Source organism: Colletotrichum costaricense (genome assembly GCF_030867565.1).
Source record: "Colletotrichum costaricense strain IMI 309622 chromosome Unknown Scaffold_4.1, whole genome shotgun sequence".
NCBI classification, from domain to species: Eukaryota; Fungi; Ascomycota; class Sordariomycetes; order Glomerellales; family Glomerellaceae; genus Colletotrichum; species Colletotrichum costaricense.
This window is the reverse complement of record NW_026848233.1, coordinates 1237888-1260004: the sequence shown is the minus strand read 5'-3', so window position 1 is coordinate 1260004 and position 22117 is coordinate 1237888. Positions and strand designations below refer to the sequence as shown.

At 53.8% G+C, this 22117-nt stretch overlaps 4 protein-coding genes across 4 annotated transcripts; 3 read left to right on the top strand and 1 right to left on the bottom strand.

Moving 5' to 3' along the window:
- Nucleotides 1-1872: 1872 nt before the first annotated feature.
- On the bottom strand, nt 1873-2268 carry CCOS01_04455 (uncharacterized protein; the record flags this gene model as incomplete). The annotated part of the gene is made up of 1 exon (XM_060452636.1): nt 1873-2268. The coding sequence occupies one exon, from the start codon at nt 2266-2268 to the stop codon at nt 1873-1875; it is 396 nt and encodes a 131-aa protein (XP_060316594.1).
- On the top strand, nt 2245-2391 carry CCOS01_04454 (uncharacterized protein; the record flags this gene model as incomplete). Its single annotated transcript, XM_060452635.1, has 1 exon — nt 2245-2391. One exon carries the CDS (start codon nt 2245-2247, stop codon nt 2389-2391), a length of 147 nt encoding a protein of 48 aa, XP_060316593.1.
- Nucleotides 2392-11846: 9455 nt separating this feature from the next.
- CCOS01_04453 (RhoGAP domain-containing protein) lies at nt 11847-17158 on the top strand (the record flags this gene model as incomplete). Its single annotated transcript, XM_060452634.1, has 2 exons — nt 11847-12277; nt 13123-17158. 2 exons carry the CDS (start codon nt 11847-11849, stop codon nt 17156-17158), a joined length of 4467 nt encoding a protein of 1488 aa, XP_060316592.1.
- An 870-nt stretch (nt 17159-18028) lies between these two features.
- CCOS01_04452 (uncharacterized protein) lies at nt 18029-20990 on the top strand (the record flags this gene model as incomplete). The annotated part of the gene is made up of 2 exons (XM_060452633.1): nt 18029-19703; nt 19777-20990. 2 exons carry the CDS (start codon nt 18029-18031, stop codon nt 20988-20990), a joined length of 2889 nt encoding a protein of 962 aa, XP_060316591.1.
- Between the last annotated feature and the right edge of the window lie 1127 nt (nt 20991-22117).

The window sequence follows — 22117 nt, the reverse complement described above, 5'->3', positions numbered from 1 at the left end:
CATCTAGAGGGGACCTCCGGGCACTAGGCAGTGGGCAGAATAGAATGAATGAGCTGCGATATATCGAGATGCGACGGTGGACCTGGCATGTGTTGATAGATTGGTTTAGCAGGGTAGATGAGTAAGTCGATTCGACGACACCGATCCGAGAAGAAAGAGAACTCCAATGGCAGGAGCACGTGGTCCAAGAGAGAGCCACACAAAGTATGAATAGATTGCCATACGATATAACAAGGGAGCTTACAATCAATACAAAGACAAACGACTTGGCGCTTGATTGAGACGCGGCCTTGAAAAAATACGAGTCTCAAAAGTCGCGCGATTTGGAGAAAAAGGTGAGGCAAGATGAATGGTGATTTGAGATAATATTGATAGACTATATGCAGTTTAAGAACTCTCAGCAGGGTAAATGAGTAAGACGTTCTTCTTTGGCGTCTCGACGTCTCTCTATCAATTGCGCACTTCCTCTATTTTGAGAAGGTCCCGAAACGCACTGTTTCGAGCATCTACATCAGCTCCTGAGACGACGCCAAACCGCAAGCAGCCGGGCAGCGCCGTCTCTTCGGGCCCGTGAGGTTACATTTCTTCTTCGCCGTGTCACGATTTTGACTGTTTTTTCAGGCCCCGTCCGTGTTGGCAGGGCTGAAGCTATATATAACCGCTTGGCTTTGTTTCTGCGCAAGCGCATCGAAATCTTTCTGAGGCGTTTCCCCCCTTCTCCCCTTCACGGTGCAACACTGCATCGTGCTTGAAGGAGTTTGGTCGTAGTCGCAGACGAGCTGTCAGTGTCTCGCCAATCGATGGGCGGCAATAAACATCAAACTTCGATTGACAGGACCCAGCCCACTGTCTCGGAACCCCAGGAGGGCCAAGAACCTCACGATCGTCTCTGATCGCGTGCTCCCTTGCCAAAACCTTCCCGCAAACCCTGCAGCGAACATGTTCGCGACTCCGATAGAGTGTGAAACCTCGCCGCTCCAGCTCGAGTAAATGATCCCTCCTGGGATAAGAAAGGTTGCCATTTCGAAGGACGGGACGCCTACTTCGGTCATCCTGCAGTGATCGCTGTTCTCCATCGGCCATGGCAGCACATCACGAAGTTTCCAGGCTCGGATCGGCTCGGCCCTGGTCTCCATGTGTTCGTGGACCATGACGCCGCGGGGGTTCGCTTCAAAATTGACTTGGCGTCGCAGTGTCGAACCCGGAGTTCGGCTTGCTTCCTAACTTCAAGTGGAAGTTTCAAGGATGTATTGAAGATGGCCCATTCGTCTGGTCGCGTCAACGCGCAACTACCTCGGGAAACCCGTCAACAGCTAGCCCAACATTCGAGTGCTACAGATCTAATATCCAAACACCAATGCGTTGATCCTAAGGCCTACTGCATGTGACTTGTCAGGCTGAGATCATTGCGATCATGCGCATGCCTTCTATGTCGGGTACCCCGTCAGCTTGAGATACCCATAAGTCGCGGGCTGAACTCAATACCAAACGGTCCGTAATGACCCAAGGCGAGGACGTCTCGGACAACGCCGGCCAAGACTGAGACATGGGGGCTCTCTTCCCCCTCTTTCGCTGCTCAAAAAACGATCTTCACTGTCGAGCAGGCGGAATCGGAGCAGATGAATGAGAACGAATGCGCCCTCCCAAAGAAGAGTGTGGAAATTTCTCGGTGGACGCGGGCTCCGTAGCACTGCAGCGGCGGCCCCGAAGATTACTGCGCAGAAGGCGGAGACCAAAGCGGAACTCGTTGCTTGGTTGACTTGGCCATAGGAGGATCACTTGATCTAGTCTGGGCTGTATATACGACGTAGGCAAGATGTGGTCTTCGATACCTGATATCATTTGACGGCAGTGCGGCAGGGTTTGATTTCCTTACTTGGAGGACCTGTGGAAGTGTGCTGGACGATAGATGCAGATGTCCAAATAGACTGGCGCCGACATCGATAGGAAGCGACGCAGCATTGGACCATCAACCTGCCGTACAATATCGAGGTCACAGGCATCGATCAAAGCTATGCGGACGCAGGTGAGAGCGGGTAGAGCGTCCGGGAGACCGTCGTTGAACGGCACTGGCGCCGATTGATCGGCCCCGTCCCGGAACCTCTTATCCGCGGACTGGACCCGATCCGGAACCCCACGGTCTCCGACCAGACCAACGTGGTGCACCTGGATAAGCAGAAGGTCTGGTTGAGGATCAAGGTGGCCTGGGTTCCCATCATCATCCAGCCGTACCTCGATGGGCTGATGAGCCGGATCTTGAGACGGCATGATCAGATGCGCTTAAGTGACATGGAGGCCATCATCGAACGAGGCATCTCATTCGTAACATGGCGAGACAGGCTAGCTCGTCGCGGTTGTCAGCTGAACATTGTGGATCGCTCCCATGGTTGAAACGGCATGGGGCTCCGCGTCTCATATGGGGGATCGTCTCACTCTTCCTTTCAAGAGACGATATGGGAAAACGAAAGCTTGCATTGGAGGCCGTTTCCTTGCCGATGAATTCGATCGTGACTCGAGGGGTTCGCCTCGACCATCAAGTTCGGGTTGTTTAGTCGTGTGCATCGAGCGTGGCGAACATCGCTTCGCATGGCGATAGTTGGCATAGTGAGCAAACCGCAATGCACAACGGTGGCTAGCCGGCATGTTCCTGGCGCATTTCGTTTGCGACAAGTGACACTTCGTGACAGCGTCAACGAGTAGGAGAATGGCAGGCTCGGTCTGGGAACGTCCTGCGCCCAATGAAGCCGGCCCATCCATCTCACCGACGGAATCTGGGAGCCGGGGACTGGAGGACCGTCTGATTGCCAAGACCCATCATCTCAACTTCCGCAACGTGTCTGACAGGCTACAGCGGTGGTCCTACGATGTTTGCCTTGAATCGCTCCCTCCTCTTCCGCGAGCGGAAGAGAGAGGAGGAGTGCGCATGAACTGGGATCGACATGCTCACATGAGTTTTCTTCATAGTCGTGCTGCGTGTCTTCGTCTAGTCTAGCTGAAGCGGTCTTGGTGGTGAAGCGAGAAAATCTGCGACGAGAAGCTTTCCCTCCCCCTCAGATTGATGGCGCATCTGAAACATGCCCGCGACGCCGGCTAGACTTCAGGCTGAAGATGGCTGGCGGTCATGGGAGCGACTGATTTGGTGTTTCACCGCACTTTGCGGGACAATACCGAGTCGTCATTGGATGGGATGGCTATAGCCCGAATTGCAGGACGAGGTTGATGAGTTGATCTGCTGCACAGCTGACGGAATTCCGACCTTCCTTCTAGCGGACTTCGTCCCAAGTTTATTCGACCCCGGGAGGTTGAGGGGTCGGGATGTCAACCGAATCCGTATTGCTTTTGGTAGAGTAATCCTGGCTTGGTTCACAGAGCAGTTGCTTGAAATTTGTCGTCTAAAGATATCGAAAGGCAATGATTCCCTCTTGACGATACACAGGAGTTTTCCCGTTTTCATACTGGGCTGTCGACTGAAGATAATGTTAGAAACTCTTCTTGTAGACTGGGGATCGAGTTGATGGAGTTGATGGAAACCTACCGAGGTAGGGGTCAGGAATTGCTTCAGTACGCAGTATAGGCCCGGCCGACGTAGCTGTGCGGCCCCATCACATACATCTGCAGAGCAAGCACCTGTGAGCTGATTGGCTTGTCCCAGGTATGGGCAGTATTGGCCAATCATGCCTGTCTGAAGCCACCAGGCTTGATCCAGGGGCGAGCGAGGATGTCCAAAGCCAATTAAATATGACTTATCAGAAAGTCAGAACTTTGAAGCAGAGAAGCTTACCTTCCACGGGTCCACTGGAGACCCAAAGACGCCATCTTCTTGTTGAAATCGTGGAGGTTTACAAGGCCCAAGGAAATTCAAATGTTCTTGGTGCGAACAGAGAACAGCTTGTGTGCCAAAAGTCCCACGTAGGCTGAGGTCATCAAACACAAGGTTGCGAATGGCACGCTAAGATTTCGGACGAAGGGCCTCGTTGAGCTTGGTGATTGCAGCTGATGAAGGATTATAGTGGTCTCGCACTCTCTCGGTCACTAGAACCTCTCCATTTCCAAATCATCTTCTGTCATTACGGTACTTGGCGTAGTCTGAGGCTTCAAAGCCCTCGCATGCAGCTGGCTGTTTGTCATATGAACGAAACAATCGCTTGTTGTGTTCTGCAGCAACGGACGACCATGACAAAAAGCGAGCTGCAGCTGGTGAGGTGCAGTAGCTGGCAGCTTCATCAGCGGAACTGGAGCTTCCCGATGCTTGGCCAAGCCGCCTTGAACATGGGCTGCAATGCAGATCTGAACCGTACAATGGTTGGTCTAGAGCTGCCGTCTGGCGTGGTATCAAGATGACCCCGTATGCTGGGACAAAGTAGCATATTGTGTTTGACGCTCTGGCTGCTCCCTAGGACTGTGTGCAGTGAATTCAAGACCAGCATCGTAATTCCTGACGGCATTCCGCCTGGGTCGCATATGGGACGAGGGGCTATTCCAGTTTGCAATGCAACGAGCTCCCAAGTTCCCACCTGTCTTTCTCAGGGTCCAAGTCCTCTTGCCCTCCCGCCACGCTTGATTGGCTGGCTCTGTCGATCCTAACGCTTGGCTTCCGAGGCGGCTGGCACAGGCCACCAATTGTCTCTCCCATTCAGAGCGGCTTCTGGCTCATGAGTTCGTGCAGGCCACTGTTTAACTCTATTGTTTTGTATTACTAGAGGATTGCCGCAGTATATGTAGACGCTACCCTGCCCTCGAATTCCGCACTATTTAACCTTAACCCTTTTCTTACTTATCCTTTCCTTTATTCTACCCTCTCCCTCGTTAAGGGATTATTAGAATTATAATTTCGATAGCTTATTAATAAGCTAGTATTATTATTTAGAAGTAAGTAATTTATTTTTATACGTAAGCGCTAGGAGTCTTATTATTATAGAAATAGTAATAAATATACCGGAGTACTTAAGAGAGCTTTTTAATAGATTTTTAATATTATTTAAAGCGATTATTTTCGAGCTATAAAAAGAAATTAAGGTACTATATTAATATAGCCTTATTTATTTTATTAATATTAATAATACCCTTTTTAATATAAAATATATTAATAATACTTTACGGCCGCGTTACTATACTTCGTAAATTATACTTAACGTTAATAAGGCTTTTAATATTATTTACTAAGTTTTTTATTAAAGTCGTTATTATAGGGTTAGTTTAGTTATTAATATCTTAGTAAGTATTTTAACTTAACTTAGAGGCTCTTATAGCTCTTAAAAAAAGGCTTTTAAAGGATTTATAATTAAACTTTTTATTTATTATAGGCAAAGTTATTATAATTAAAGCTATAGTATTACTTACGGACCTCGATAGTAAGTAGTTAGTAATATAGTTATCTTTTTTTTATAATAAGCTTAAAAAAGTATCTTAATTTAAGTACTAGGTAAGTACTATACTATTTTATTAAAACTGTATTCTTGTACTTATAACTTAGAAAGAATTAACTTTCTTCGATAACAAGGTACTTAGAGTTCGTGCAGGCGTCTCGAGGCGTTCGCGAGTGCAAGCCAGGCACGTCAGGACAAGCGCAATGCATGCTCCTTTTCCTGGTGTTGTCTCGTCGTACTAGACATGGATCTCGTGGCGATTCATACTTCACGGGATTGTAGTGTGGGATCTCATTGCGCGCCTTGAGCTCCTGGGCTTTCGCGCCTGTGGTTCGAATGTGCTCATGGAAATGGATTAAGATTGCTGGATCCACCAGCCATCAGGATCCAGAAACAACGGCCGCTGAGGCGCTGAGGAAAAAAGCGACGCTGGAGAGGGGGTTTCCTGGTACTCGCATCTGGTTCGCGCCCACAGCACCAGTCGGGAATAGCTGCACTGCCGCCAGAGGGTTTTCGTAGGCCATACTCCGTACTCCGTAGTCTACACCGCTGCAGCGGTTTAAATTGGCATCGACTTCTGATGCCTCTGATCACAACCTGCCTGGTCTCTCCAAGGGCCCGCTTTCTTCACTGCCGTCTGTTGCATGTTCCATCCCACTCCGAGCTCTCTCGTTGGCTGTTTGAAGGCCGTAATGTCGACTTTATCAACACGACCGGGGACGATTCTCCGGATCTGGAAAAGAACTGACGGTCTGCGCCCGCGAGCCTCAGGGGCCTGAAGAGAATTATCTTGTCATTTTGATTCGGAATGCCGGTTCTAAGTGGGTCTGTCGATTCGCCGTATTTGCCCCTCGAGTACCGGCTTGTTTGCCCCTACGGATGGACATCGAGCCTGTTCAGGTCGAAGAAAATTGCCGACCTGACCGATTGCTCTACGGCCCCCTTCTGATCCACTAGCCTTTCAGTGCCATCGGTGGAAGTAGAAGCTGCAGCAAAGACACCGCTTTTCCCACGTAAATCTGGACTGCCCAACTTACTCACTCTGTGTAGGCTGGGAAGCTCTCAGTTGCCAATGTGCCAATCATGTCAGTGGCTTCTTTAAAAAGTGCCTGCACACGAGGATCAGTAGCCGCTTGTTCCGCAGTTCAACGGCGTCTCAACTGTGGGAACTTCCAAAGCCTAGACTGTTCCATGAGATGTAATTGAAAGGTGCTGATGAGAGGCTCGAGCGATTGCCCAGTTGCGTTGTGTGACCTCATGACTTGGTTAGGAACTGCTCCCGAGTCATCGAAGGCATGGTGAGTGCTGGAGTGAGCGGTCTTTGACTGCATAGTCCCGTGTTTTCTCAGGCGCTCGGGTTCGGACTTACGCAACAGTCTAGGATCACTTCGAACTCCCAAGAGTGCAATTGGCGACAAAACTGGAAGAGATTGGAGATTGAAGGGGCTCGACGAGTTTCCTGTCTTGTAACACGAGACCACGGATGCTTCCGAGAAGTGAATATCCCGCGAGTACTCCTAGAAATCTAGCCCGTCGATTCGAGGGATCTTGGGTTGACAACAGTCCTTCGAGGTTATTCGCGTCGAAGTTGAGGCAACGCCCTAGAGCTATGCCGTGATGACTGCCGCAAGTGACGGCTGAGCAGAAGACGGTGCAGCATGTGTCCGGTCATAGTTAACCCAACCCAAGGTGCCTGCCAGTGCGAAGTACGGGCGCCTTGGCTCTCGGCTCAGTGTGCGAATTCCACGATTCCTGCTGGCGGAGGATGTGCCTGTAGTCTGTTCCTGCAGAAGCGGTACTACCTCCTGCATGACACATAAACGTGCTAGACCGAGTCTGGCCAGATACCTAACAAGACTAGCCACTCTCTTTTGTATTGTAGGATTCCACAGGCCTAGGCCAAGGGGGGCAAAGCCAGATCACGGCGAAAGCCCAGTGCCACATTCCCAGTGGGTGGACAGCGCGCGACGTGGCAGACAGTGTCTGAAGCAACAGCAGAAGGACAAAATCCAGCCGATAGCTGCTCGCGCATGAAGCCGCTGTGGGGTTTGTCATTCCCATAAAGGCGTGACACGTCGAGTGAATGCTGTGGACGCGCCGCGAATAGCATCTCAAATGTGACAGCAAACGGAGGACGTGGATAGCATTTGCTGGACGACCGTGACTGGCGAGGATCCCAGTTTCGAATGGATCCCATTCCAAGTGCCCATAGGTACGGAGTACGTTCTCATTTTCTCTGTATTGACGTGACGGGCATTCGATCCTGGCTGGTCCAGACTCAGAACACCGCTTGGGCCACTTTCCCGTCCCTAGCCCTGGTCTTGGAAGTGGAAGTGCTGTTTTTGAAGTGGAGGCATCAAATGTCTGGGACTTGAGGACCTCAAAGAGGGACGAAAACCAGGAAGACGAAGAACGCAAGGGTATGATTGGAGCAAACTGAGCAGAGACCCCTGGCCCTGAGATTAATTAAGGCCTTGGGTCGTGGCGTTAGGAATCTGGGGTGTGTGAAAGTGGCCCACAGCGCTACGGCACCCGTGCCATGCATGCATGGATGTGGTGGAGGAAGCATGTCCGTAGGAGAACTGGAGATGTTTTGATCGTGTACTTTGTAGGGGACAGCTTGATTCCTAGTCGTTGAACAGTATGACTCGTGAGTGAGTGTCGTTGGCCAGCTCGAAGACTCAAGTCTCTTCAAGTGCCGAGAAGGAGCATCGGTGCACGGTGTGGAAGATGTAGAGATGTCTGAAGGAGGATGGAGCCGGATGACAAGGCGACTCGAACCTTGCGATGCTGATGAAGCTTGGGAAGAGCTGCTGTGGGTGACGACGGCGGGGAAGCGCAAAGAGCCAAATGCCACCAGCCAATTGGCGTGTGTGCTCCGTACTGATCTGTAATACGTAGATTTGTTTGTCGTACGCGGACTCGTGACTGACATGTTTCAAGAAAGCCGGTGTTTCGGGAGAGAGGCAAGATGACCTGTGGCCACTCGCCAGCGGTGCGGGACATTCGGGACATTACGCAACGACAATATGTTGCTGATATTGGCTGCTGAGTGTCTGGCAGGTTATTGGATGAATTTGAGGGTTGTGTAGTGTCGTGAAGGGCGAGGTACTTTCCGGAGCCGAGCGGTCAAGACCACGGTCTGGGTTGGTCCATACGTCAAAGGTTAATGGGAGTCGGAGAGTTCCAGCCCTCTTTGATACATGAAGCTTGAGTAACCAGTGACATCTGGTCGTGACCGACCTGTTCTCCATAGATAGACAGATACCGTGGACCGTAGTTGTGGAAAGGCCGTCGAGGTAGGAAGAGATTAACGAGTCGGGATCGAGAACCAAAACTTGAGATTGGCATAGCAAGTCTCTAAGGGCGCGGGGCGGACGTGTGGGATGGAGTCTGAGGATGCCTTGGGGCCAAATCTCGCCAGCTCAACATGCCGCTGCTGCTGCTGCACACGTGGCTGACGTGGGAAACCGTGAGTGCCCGTGTTGGTAAGGTTCCTACGGCACCTAGTGGTGCCGGTTTGCTGGTTCAGTCGGCCTGGACGAAGGGAGTGAAACCAAAAACAAAGAGGCAGGGAATCAGACGTGGTCGGAGATTGAAGTCGATGCAAAAAAAAAACACGAAGCATGAAGATTGGAGGACTCACATCAGGACCATAAGTAGGGTAAGGAACCTTGGGATGCCTCATGTCCTGCAGGAAGGCAGGATAGAAAGAAGTGCCTCGCAGTGTCTCTAGTACCTTAGGTAATAATTCGTCAACCTACTTGGGCACATGCAGGAGCAATGGAAGGCACCTCTTGCTACATTCAGTCCCGTTGTCTATTGCGGAAAGAACAATCTACCAAGGTAGGGAGGTCGGCACTTTCTAGAGTGAATTGCATAAACCCGAAAGGAAGGTGATATCGTGAAGGAGCAACTGCCCGCACTAAAAGGCAGGGTACGGCAAGGCAAGGTAGGCAGGCACGCAGGTACCTTGGAAACAGCCTTATGTAAGCCCAAGCACTTTCAACATGCTGGTGACTTGAGCAAACCTCAGTTTGTTTCTCACCCGCAAGAGAAAAACCAGCAAAATACGTATGAACAGTCCCCTTGTTTACGACTTAATTTACTGAGGCAAAGGTCCAGAGCGCCATCAAAGTCATCATGGCGGTAAGACTACGGACGACAAACAACAAATCTAGGATGACGGTTTCGCCATTGACACACCAGCGGCAGACCGGCTGCCCTGGGAGATGAAGACGTTTCTCACAACCTTAAGAGTCCAACACTAAATGACCAAATCACCCTTAGTATGCGAACTAGAGGCAATGGCTGACAGGGTTAACAGGCGAATACTTTCTTCGCTACCAGACTTTCATGCTGTAGCATCATTCTATGCAGCGTGTCTTCGAGGCCCCCGCACCAAGTATCGCTTTAAAATGATAGTGGCACGTGTATGGAACACCGTCATTCCCGCCCACCGTGGGGGCCAAAGGCTCCAAAGGGATACAACTATCGGGGAGGATACAGCAATTGCTCCGATGCTAGCCAGCACGTTAAAGGTCGAGAAGCCACGGTGCCACGGTGCCACGGAGCCTCGAGGGAGGGGACGATGGAAGGGAGGGATCCATCATCCGGATGACCAACAACGGGATGCAAAATGAACCCCAGAGGTCAATGCTGATGGTGCATCGCATCTCTTTTGCGGCTTGCCAGTGGCCAGTGGCCATTGTCAATCCAATCTCTTCTGCCTCCTCCTCTTCATCTCCTCCCCACGTCCACGTCTATACGTCCCGCCACGCTCGCATTCTTTCCGACATTCTCACCCTCGCTCCTCTTCCCCGAGTCGGCCCCTGAACGGACGGAACTTCGAAGGCCCTCAGGAGACCTACCAGCGTATGGTTATCACGGAGGACAGACTATTCCATATCCCAACTGCATCCTTCCCTTTCTGGCCACACCTTGCAGCGGCAGATGCAGACTCCAAGAACCACGAACCCACCCACACGACCAGGAACGTACAGCAGCAGCAACAGGGGACTGCACCACCTGCAGCCAATTCCCAGTCCACGCATCCTGCTGCTACGACTATTTGATTGTCATTGGCCCCTGTGGCTTCCAAGTACCTTATCGGGGTATCGGTGGTGCAAAGATACCTCCATTACTCACGCTTCGAGGTACTACCACCACCACCACCATCGGCCGGCCATTTATTCCCCGGCACCCTGTTTAACCTTCAGATGTACGTTCCTCTCCTCCCCGTCTCCCTCTCCTGTTAAGGTTCGGTTGCGAATGCCGCTGCCGACCTGCCCTGGATTATTTTGGAATGGATATTTGGCGACAGACACGCTCGACTAGTTGAATGGACTACTGCCATACAGATGATATTCTGATCTTCTTCTCCAGACTTCTAGGCTCTCCGCTAGTTTTATTGACGGTCGACTCGAATGCTACCCTCCTCTGCCACGAACAGCACCACGGATCAGCCTCCCTTTGCTAGTTGCTGGAAGCGGCAAGACAGGAAATAAGGGGGTTCTTTGATCAAAACACCACAACACCACAACATCAAATCCTTTCCCCTTCAACGCTGGTCGACTCTGAAGCTGGGTCTGTCCGGCCTAGCCCACCATCATTCGCGTTGCATTGCACTGCATTGTTCATCGGAAAACCTACACTTCGGCCACCCCAACGGCCACATCCTCCCGTCTCTTTGCTTCTGGCCTCACCTCACGGATGCCAAATCGTCCATAGCCGAGTTGCTTCTTTCGCTCTCTTTCTGCGTCTGTGCCAGCCAATGGTCCTCTCGTCCAGCATCGCCCCCCGTCACAACACCACACACACACAAATACACACACAAATACACACACATACATACACGCACACGCGCACGCCTACCCAAGACAACGGGCACTTGTCTCATCCACGCCCGGCTGGCAGCATTCCTTTCACAAAGCATATCCGGCACCGCGAGACGGGCCTCCTATCCCTCCCTTGGGACCCGAAGGACGCAATTCATCTGATCTACTGTGCTCTGCTCTGGCCCACGTCCAAGATACAACCTCTTCTTCGTCCTTCCACATCCTCGTCTTACGTCCTGCTCGCCCTGCAATACTACAACGACCCGTGACGACAACCTCAACCTCCAAAACCCAACCCAGCAGAGCCAAAAATCGGCCTTTGCGACTGGCTACCTATCTGCATTAGAACAGATCAGAGTCGACTCTGGTCTGCTTCGACTAGTCCTTGCACGACTGGCCCCTCGGCTCCGCTCTCCGTCCGCGTCCCTTCCCGGCTGGATTCGCTCGCTCCCGAGAAACAAAAATAAAATACCTACACTGCAATTTGCATCCCGTCTAGAAAGAGGCCGGTCTACATGCAACGGCAGTCGGGGTTACCCAGGCATCTCGAAACCGCTGCGAGGTTGTCCTGCGTTAAGCTCTGACCCTGCACACACCCCTAGTTGGGCCGCCGGCCAGTTGTCTTTCCGTCGCATTGCCCACCATGTCGCAGCTTGCGCTCCAGACTCAGAGTGCCCAGGGCTCAACTTCAGATCCTGATGCTTCTGGTACGACTTCCACGTCTGGACTTCCCGTTGACGCATCCGCTTCTGCTTCTGCTCCGGCCGTTGCTTCTGCTGCTGATGCTGCTGCTGATGCTGCTCCACGTCGTTCTGCTGTCGCCCCCGTTGCTCATCATCACCCTCGCCTCCCTCACCAAAAACATCCTCTTCACCGGCTGCAGGTCGCAGACGTCTCCTCTTACTCCCCTTCTTCCAAGGATGGCCCCACGACAGGCCTCTTGATCCCAGCATCCGATCCTGCAAGCATCAGCAACAACGGCACCACCACCGCCAATACAAGCATCGCTACCGCTACCGCTGCCAGTCACACTCCTAGCAGTGCGACCAGCCCTCTTCTTACTCCATCTCCAAGGTACGTTCCACTAGGCCTCCACTGGCTCTGATTACCAAACGAGTAACGGTCCACTCTTTGCTCTGCTCTGCTTCGCTCTGGCTTGCCTGTCTGCTTCGCTCTGGTTGCTCTCTCTCTGTGCCTTGCTTTTTCTTACTGCTGCCGCTGCTGTTGCTGCTTCTTTCTCCTCCCTGACCCTACCACCTTGCCTTGACTTTTCCACGCCCGCTGGATAAACAGTCCTGCGACTCGCTCGCTTGTCTACCCACGCCTCCGCCCACCACCGAACTCCAACCGCAGAGGGAGAGAAAGAGAACGCAACTTCTCTCTACCTCGATCCCCGGCCTGCGAGGATATCGTGTGCTTGTCTTGGCGGCCCGCGACTCTTCTTAATTTTGACTTTTCGCTCAACGCCGACTCTCTAGCTGCCTTACCATCTTTCCTACTTTATTGTGGGACTTGGATCCACGGCTCTGGCCTGGCAGCATATTGACTGATGCCCTCCTCCACCCTATAGATCCCCTCGGCGCCCGATACCCAGTCCCCTCCACGAGAGTACCGCCATTTCTTCGCCGACGAGCCCTTTCTCTCCTCGATCGTCATCTTTCTTCCCACCCGGGGCAAGATTCCATACCCACCGTTCTCGAACTGTCCCAGACATAGTCACGACGCCAACCGACGATTTCCGCTCTCCAGTAGATCTTTCGGGAGAACCGCAGACATATTATCAAAGCGATTCGTCCTGCTCATCCACGCCCGAACGCAGCACACTACGGTACGTGTGTGTCTCGTCGCCTCCTCCCGATTTGACCATCTCTAGTTGCTCCCTGCGTCGCCATACGTTACACAGCTGACAGACGAAACAGTCACAGTAGACCGAGAATATCACCGCTCCCTACGAATGATAACCGAAGCGCTTCCGAACCTGTCTTGATATCTAGGCCTCTCGCAGGCCCCCTCCGATCTCCAATGTCTTCTTCCGGAGGATTGGCCGCTGCATCGCGGGGCAAACAGAGCAAAGGAGCGCCGCGGAACTCCTCCATGGACTCTGCTATTTCAGCCATCTCCACAAAGTCACAGCCGCACAGAGGCGCAGCTGGTAGTCAGTCTGATCCCACAGACATTGAGGGATTGATCAAGACTGCAGGCAGCCCGGAAGCGGTGATCCAGTACCTATTGAAAGAGAAGAACTCGCAATCGCAACAGAACGCGCAGTTATGGCGCTTAGTCGACAAGCAGAGAGCCATGATTTTGGGCCTCAACAAAGACTTGGAACGGGCCTTGAAAGATAAGGAGAAGTACCGAAAGAAATTGAAAGAAGTCATGTCAATACCGGAATTGACAGGGGCAGACGGATCGAAAACTAGCAGCAAGGTCCTCAAGATGCCCGTTAGCAGAGGAATACCGACAGTCGACGTCAGCGCTCCAAAGGAGCGACAAGTCGTTGCACCGGACTCGCCAACTCTAGACTCTGACAGCCAGAAGCACTCACCCGTGGATATGGCCATGGCCCCCTACCCGATCACACCTCCCGCCGACCAGCCCAACGGCCCTCCATCAGCAGTTGGTGCTCTACTAGACCCGTCTCACGAGATGCCCAAAGCACATGAGCACGCCTATGATCAGTACAACCATGATGCCGAGGAACAAGCAGCAGAAGCGGCACGGAGGGAGCATGAGGACGAGCAAATCATGGATCTTCCTCTGAATTTCGGTCTTCCACCATCCCGAAGCCTACCGAGCCAGCCGCCAAGCATGCCTCCACCTAAGCCTCCTGGAGTACCAGAGCCAGCATCGGCAGCCAGCGAGGGTATTTCACAGTTTCCTGCCCCACCACCGCGGAAGCCTCCCCCAGCTCCTCTGCAGCTCCAGAGTCAATCTCAACCAGCTGCTGAGGACGATGACTCTGACTCCGACTTTGACGACATTCTAGAGGTGGACGAAATCCTCACTGAGCAACGCGGTCGCCGTAGGACACGCGAAGAGGACGACCAGGACCGGGAAATCTTGGCCATTCAAGAGGCGGAGAGGAGAAGCTTATCCAAGAAGAGCACACCACAGAGTCAAACTACCTCGCCGACTGAGGGCATTCCTGAGGCCCCAACGGGCTTGCCACCAAGCCCTCCGAAGAGGATGCAGCGTGAGAATATCCCAGCTTCTCTAGGCTCAGTTCTGAATGCAACTACTCTCGAAGCTCCCTTGCTGAGCCCCGGGTTACCATCAAGCCCGCGTCCGATGGGCGGTCTGTCATCATCTGATAGCCCTGCGCCCAGTGTTTCTTCATTTCCTGCCGCGCCCTTGTCGCCACGGCCACCTCGCCAGCCGATCCCTCTCCCACCAGGCCACTCTCTCCAAACACCATCCGGCCCAGAGCCTATGGTTCTCAAGAGTCCTCAACCTCTGAACATTGTCAAGAAGGGATGGGATTCAGCCAGCGAGAAGAGCCGTGGCAGTCCGACTGAGCGTGGTCGCATCTTCAAGGGATTCACCACTGAGGAATACCCTGATCTGCTCCTGCCTCCAAACGTCTTGCCGAATATTAAGGTGAAGGTTGCGTCCTCGCGCATGAAACCATCTCGGGCAAGTTTGATGTCTTTGACACAACTGGAAGAGGATCCGGTGTTTACTCTTGCCATTTTCTCCCGTTCCGAACCGGGCGAGCTTTGGCGGGTTGAGAAGGACTCTGCTTCGCTAGCAAAGCTCGACCAAAGGTTGAAACAGTGTCCAGCCTTCACTGCGAAGACCCCAGAGAGGTCGCTCTTCAGTGGCCACGCGCCTGCTAAGCTCGACGCGCGGCGAATCGCTCTCAACCACTACCTGGAAGAGCTTCTGGAGACTCCTTTGGATACCGCTAGTGCTCTTGAGCTCTGCAAGTATCTGTCGACTCACACGTTGCCACCAAACGCCGACGACGCCGGCTCGATGGAGAGCATGGCGGAAGCCAAAGTCAAGACTGGTCCTGGCGGTCGCCCATTCAGAACCGGATATCTCACCAAGCGAGGCAAGAACTTTGGTGGCTGGAAAGCCCGCTTCTTTGTCCTCGATGGGCCGCATCTCAAGTACTACGAAACGCCCGGGGGTGCACACTTGGGCACCATCAAGCTTCCTAGCTCTCAGATCGGCAAACAGTCCCAGAGCAACGAAAATCAGTCACCGCAACCGTCTGCCAACTCAGATGACATGGACAACCAGTACCGTCATGCATTCCTAATTCTTGAGCCAAAGAAGAAGGATTCTACCAGTCATGTGAAGCACGTTCTCTGTGCCGAGAATGACAGGGAAAGAGACCAGTGGGTCGACGCTTTACTTAGATGGATTGATTATAAAGATCCGGAAGAAGATGAGGCCCACGCCGCGAAGCAGCAGACTCAAGATCGCCAACATGTTAGCGCAGCTGAGCGTGCCGAAAAGAAGAAGCAGCGATACAAGAAGACCGCTTCCCAGCACCACCATCAGCCTACTGAATCCGACAGCCTCATAGGCGTGAGATACGATGCGACATCTCAAGGCGATCTTCCCCACCATGGCGGACCTGCGCGCCCCAAAAACCATGGACATATGCCAGAGAATAGCCACCCTGTTGAACCCATGGGAATGTCTTCGCAGCCATCCATGATGATCTCCGCTCCACGGGATATGCAGGTCATTGCCGACTCTGCGCAGTGGGGAAATAGAGCAGGACTTGGCGTTCCCGTCAACGAGGAGAAGAAGCTGAAAAAGCGAAGCTTTTTCGGGTTCGGCCCTAAGACGAGATCGTCGTCTGACGGCCAGGATTCTCTGTTTGGTGGAAGCGAAGGCGGCTCGTCAACACCTCCCCAGGGCGGATACCAGGGACCCATTCGCCAAGCCTTTGGGGCTCCTTTGGCCGAAGCTGTTCGCTACAACCACCCTGTTGATGTGAACGTGCCTCTCCCCGCCGTCGTGTATCGATGCATTCAATACTTGGACGCCAAGAACGCAATTCTGGAGGAAGGCATTTTCCGCCTGAGCGGCTCAAACGTCGTTATCAAGCAGCTTCGCGAGCGCTTTAACACAGAGGGCGATGTCAACCTCGTTACCGACGAGACTTACTACGACATTCATGCTGTGGCGTCACTCTTGAAGTTGTATCTCCGTGAACTTCCGACAACAATACTCACCCGGGACCTCCACCTCGAGTTCCTCTCGGTGACGGAGATGACCGACCAAAGAGACAAAATCGCCGCTGTATCTGAATTGGTTCAGAGGCTGCCCCAAGCAAACGCCACTCTACTCAAGTATCTGATCGCGTTTTTGATCAAGATTATCAACAACGCAGACATGAACAAGATGACGGTCCGCAACGTCGGCATCGTGTTCTCTCCGACTCTGAACATCCCAGCACCGGTATTTGCCCTGCTGTTGCAAAACTACTTTGGCATCTTCGGCCTGGAACCCGAGCAGTATGAGCTGCCGTCTTCATTCGCCGAAGGAGAGACGGGCCGAGAGAGATCAGGCTCCCTGCCCTCGATGAACAATGGGCTTCCGAACCGGCCTTCATACGACCCTTCTCAACATGCGCGTCCTTCCACATCAGCGGGGTCCAGTCAATCACCGCATCGCCAGAGACTGATGGATGCCATGACTGGCCAGCAACGCACCGGCAACACTCCCCCTCCTCTACTCCAGGACCTGCAGAGTGCTCGGCAATCCCCCACACCGCCACCAAATTATCCTGTCGGCCGTGGCACAACATATGAGCCTCAGTACATGCCATCAGGATACCAGAACAACAACTACCAGCAAATGGCTCGCGGCTACGACAACAGTTCCTCAGGATACGACCAACATAAGAGACGCGAAAGCGCCATCTTTATGGGTAACGTGGTCGGCCTCAACCCACAAAGTTCCAAGAGTCGATTGCGAGAAGAGACCCAATTCTGAGATGCCTTACATCGTCTCTCGTGAGTCTGGTTGCTCTAGGCCTCACTTTCACTCCCTCATTACGCAAACATACCCACTCGTTCACACGCAGCGTTGATACCATCCCTTGCATATTTTTCTTCACGTTTTATCTATTAATGCCAGCCCAAGAGGCATGGACGACATGATGGCGCCAATATACCCGAACATATCACACCAATCCGGACCGGCGCCGAGCGCTCCACTTCTATCTAATACCGATCATCACCTACAAATCCCAAGCCTCTTTGAATTGTCCATTGTTTCACATTCGCGAGTCGAAGTAGGAGTGAGCTGGACATGGAGTGCCTGATGCAAAGTGGAACATCCAATGAGTCCGAGGGATAACGTTTGTATCATATGGACACAGGAAACACTGCTGTTCAGGGCGCTGCTGTCACCCATGTGGTTTTTGGTGGCTTATGCTTGCTTTGTTTCACAGACCTCAGCATGGCGTTGACGGTGATGAGCTGCGAGTGGCACCTCGTCTCATGGTTTCCGGGATCGCATGCAGCGAAGGTATGGCTTTGGCATTTTATATATCTAGTTTAGCTTAAACAGCGGGAAAATCTATATGAATCATGTTCTCATTTTGAGGGGTGACAACTACGAATTGACCTGTTGCGAAGTAGAGACGGGAGTGTGAGGACACTATTGAATTGCCCTTCGACTTGATTGATACTTGCTGCCCTCGCCGCTGACTAATATTTGTTAGTGACGGAAAGGTCGGCGCACAGCCGTCGGCCACAACTCTCCGCGCCCTCCGCCGAACAAAGGTCGGTATTTTCTGTCGCCGTCACCGATCATCTGATATTGGCTTTCAGCACTGCACCTCGCCAAGCTCCTCCCGAAATGGATCACGGCGCCGCAGTTCTCGACCCAGCACTACGAAGCGCGGAGCCCTCTAACAATGGCAGCAATGGTATGAGCGGGACCTCTCAAGGCGCTGCCGGCGCCTACCACGATGACGAAGCCGCAGCCGCCGCCGCTGGAGTAAGCTCCGAGGGCCAGGGCCAGGGACACCATCACCACCAGCAACACCCCGACTCCCCCGAGACGCCTCATTCGGGCCACGATGGCGAGACGCCACAACACGATTCGATTCACGGCGGAAACCCCGACGACCCCAAGCGGCCGCGCGCATGTGAGGCATGTCGGGGTCTCAAGGTGCGATGCGAACCCGATCCGAACGATACCGAGGGCCCGTGTAAGCGGTGCAAGAAGGCAGGGAGGAACTGCGTCGTGACGATGCCGACGCGCAAGAGGCAGAAGAAGACTGACTCGAGGGTCGCGGAGCTGGAGAAGAAGATTGATGCGTTGACGGCGAGCTTGCAGGCCCGCGGAAGCTCCGCGGCGCCGGGTGCCGCGCCTGCGGTGGCGACGACGACGACGAGCGCGCATGCTGCCTTATCCACGCCAGGTAGGGACGAGAATCCGTATAATAAGGGTTGGGGAGGTCACGGTCTTGCGAGGGAATGGACTTCAAGTACAGTTGCTGGAACGGGGTTATCTGTGGAAGGGCTTGACCCGCAGGAGGCGCACGCCGCGGAGAAGGGGCGGTTCGACCATATTACCTTCCCGGCGCCGCCCTCAGCCGCAGCAGGGCAAAAGAGGAAACACTCAGACCGCGGAGACGATACGCCGAGCGGCAGCGATATACCGGAAGGGGGACAAATCGGGGCTAGGCCGGCGCCGCCGATCCACATGGGCAGCGACTACGCCGACGTCGTGGAGCGCGGGATCCTGAGCGCGGAGAAAGCGGCGGAGCTGTTTGAGCGGTACAACACGCTCATGGCACCGCACATGCCGGCGGTAGTGTTCCCGCGCGGCGCGACGGCGGAAGAGACGAGGATGGCGAAGCCGCTGCTTTTCTTGGCCATCATGGCGGCGTCGAGCTCCGAGAGCCCCAACGTGCAGCGGAGGCTGGTTAAGGAGCTGATGCAGATTTTCGCCGAGAAGATTATCATCACGGGCGAGAAGAGTTTGGAGATTGTGCAGGCGCTGCAGGTCGCTGTGATATGGTACTGGCCGCCAGAGCACTTTGAGGAGCTCAAGTTTTACCAGCTTGTGCATATTGGCGCCGTGATGGCGCTGGATATCGGGCTGGGACGGCGCACGGCGGGCAGGAAGATGCAGATCCCTTACCAGTGGCGCAACCACCCGTTCAAGAGGGCGCCGCCTCCGGACCCGACGACGAGCGAGTGTCGGCGGGCGTGGCTGGCCGCGTATTTCTTGGCGGCGAACACCTCCATGGCGCTGCACCGGCCGAACCTGGTGCGGTGGACGAGTTTCATGGCCGAATCGATGGAGGCGCTGCAGACGAGCGCGGACGCGGCGCCGTCGGATAAGTATTTCTGTCACCTCGTGTGGACGCATCGGCTTGCCGAGGAGGTGGGGATACAGTTCTCCATGGATGACCCGGCTGTGGTGCCGAATATTACGGATTCGAGAACGCAGTATTCGCTGAGGATGCTGGAGAGGGATTTGGAGAAGTATAGTGCTTCCGTTCCCAAGGAGGAAATGCAATGTGAGTTATTACCCCCTCTATTCATACTCACGACGGTTGTATAAGGCTGTGCGACTGACGACTATTGATGAAGCAACCCTCAAAATGTCCTTCCACGTCCTCTCGCTCTACATGCACGAAATCGCCCTCCACACCCAAATGGACGACATCCGCCCGCCATTTGACACAGCCACCCTCAAGGACGGCATGCTCACGAACCTGACCCTGACAACCTCGCACATCAACGCCTTGTCCGCCTGCCTCTCGGCCATTGACGGCATCTTCGAGGCATTTTTAGCAATGGAGGTGCCCAGCATCCGTTGCCTGCCCGTCTTCAACTTTGTCCGCGTGGCGTACGCCGTCGTGGTCCTGATCAAAATGTACTTTTCCGCTACGGCGCCCGGTTCAGAGCTGGGTAGGGTGATTGACAAGGACAACATGAAGGTGGAGTATTACCTCGACGCGCTGCTGGAAAAGTTCCGCGCCGCCGCGTCGGATGATCGGAGTCGGCCTGCGGCCAAGTTCTTGATCGTGTTGGTCATGTTGAGGAGTTGGTTCTTGAAGCAGAGTAAGGGGCTTGCGATGGGTGTTCCCGTGCCGGAAGCTGCTGCTGCTGGGTTCAAGACCTCGAATTCGCAGCCCGAAACGCCGGCTTCTGCTGCTGCGCAGTCGTCTTCTCGGCGGCCGGAGGCGACGCCTGCTTCCACTGCCGCCGAAGAGCAGCAGCACCAGGCGCAGCGACGGGTGTATGCGGGGCAACAGCACCCGCCGATGCAGGAGTACCCCGCCGCCAACACGCCTCTTCACCTGCTGTCAGAGATTGCCACGCAAAATGATCGTTCTGGCGGCGGCGGTGGTGGCGGCGCGACGAACAATATCCTTTGGAACCCGCCTCCATCACGCCAATCTTTCCTCTACGACCCGAGCGCCGTGACACCTGCCCCGATGGACGGACCTGGTTCCGGGCCGGGGACGGCGGCGTCGAGCGGTACGGCGGCGACGACGGTTGCAGGTCCGGGCGATGGAGGCGGAGCCGGGGCGGGAGCGGGGCCTGGGCCGAATTCAGTGGCACCGTGGTTGAACCCCGTCTGGACAAACGATTTACAAGATTTCGGACTCGATCCGGGCTTCACGAATGATTTATCGCTCGAGGAGATCACGACGGGGTTCGGGACGAGTCCGGGGAGCTTGAGCAACGGGATGCGGTATGTTATGGCGCAGGACCCGTGGTTGAGCGGGATGAGCGGGCTCGGGGAGATTTTTGAGGGGATGCCTGGTGGATCTGGCCCGCCCATGTTTCCCATGTGAATGAAAACACCGGGAAATGTGTCGAATCACGGGAACGCACCTCCAGGCAAAAGGCCGCTCCGATGACCAACTGCTTCATGCGCGTACATGCGGCGGAAGCGACGGCGTTCATTCACGCTCGGGGTTTGGGATGAACCTGGCAGACGGGCTTTGCCTATCCGGCCGGGGTAATGGAGACACCCTGGGTCCGACGTCGGATTTTGCTTATACGGCTGTCACTTAGCACCGATCTCCGGGCTCTGCTTCCAGACCCCGTCTCATCCTCACCTCAACTTTCCGACAAGAAGGGGAACGGGAAGGTTCGCTCGTTCACGGAACACTCCGAGAGCGATGACAGACACCACGATACCACTGCTGACCGACCCACATCCTTTCTGGCTTCTGGCTAAGCTTTCCAGCGACACTTCCAGACCTGCTCGGACTTGGGAAAGTAAAGCAGACACACTCGGAGCCGAAACATCACACAAAGAAGCCCGTCCAAAGAATCTCGACTCGTCTATACAACGCCAACCTTCATCTACATGAAAGTGCCGTACTATGAGAAGGCGGAATCTTAGTTACGGCCGAGGACTGATCCGGGGAACTCTGGGGAAAAGAATGAGGGGCAGAGGGAATGTTGGAACATCTAGGGCTCCGCCAGAGGAAAGATGGGAAGTTTAACCTTTCTGACATTCCCCTGGGGGCCGTTTTGGAATAAGTCAGGCACAAGAGGAGGAAAATTGGGGAGCAGGAGTACGTGCACTTTGCTCTGACTGGACAAGAGACGAAGTTTGCAGAACCCAGCCTCATCCAAGAGGCTTCATCCATCTCTCTTGGACGGTGAAAAACCAGTGTCCTGAGGGGGTGGGCGGAGGGAAACAGAGAGGAATTGGAGTCGAGGGGTCGCTCGCTATAGCACAAGTGAGTTTCGGGAGCTCGTGAGTGGAATTGAGTTGTGCTCTCGCAAACCATCCGATTCTACACTCCCACGAAACTCCACCACCCATCTCAGCAATGTCGTTGTATTTATTATTTTTTTGCATGTGCTATTTATACGAGATACCTATGTACGAGGAATAGATGCTTGGGCAGGCGAACAAAAAGGATAGATTTTCTCTCAATCATCATTCACACAACACACATCAACC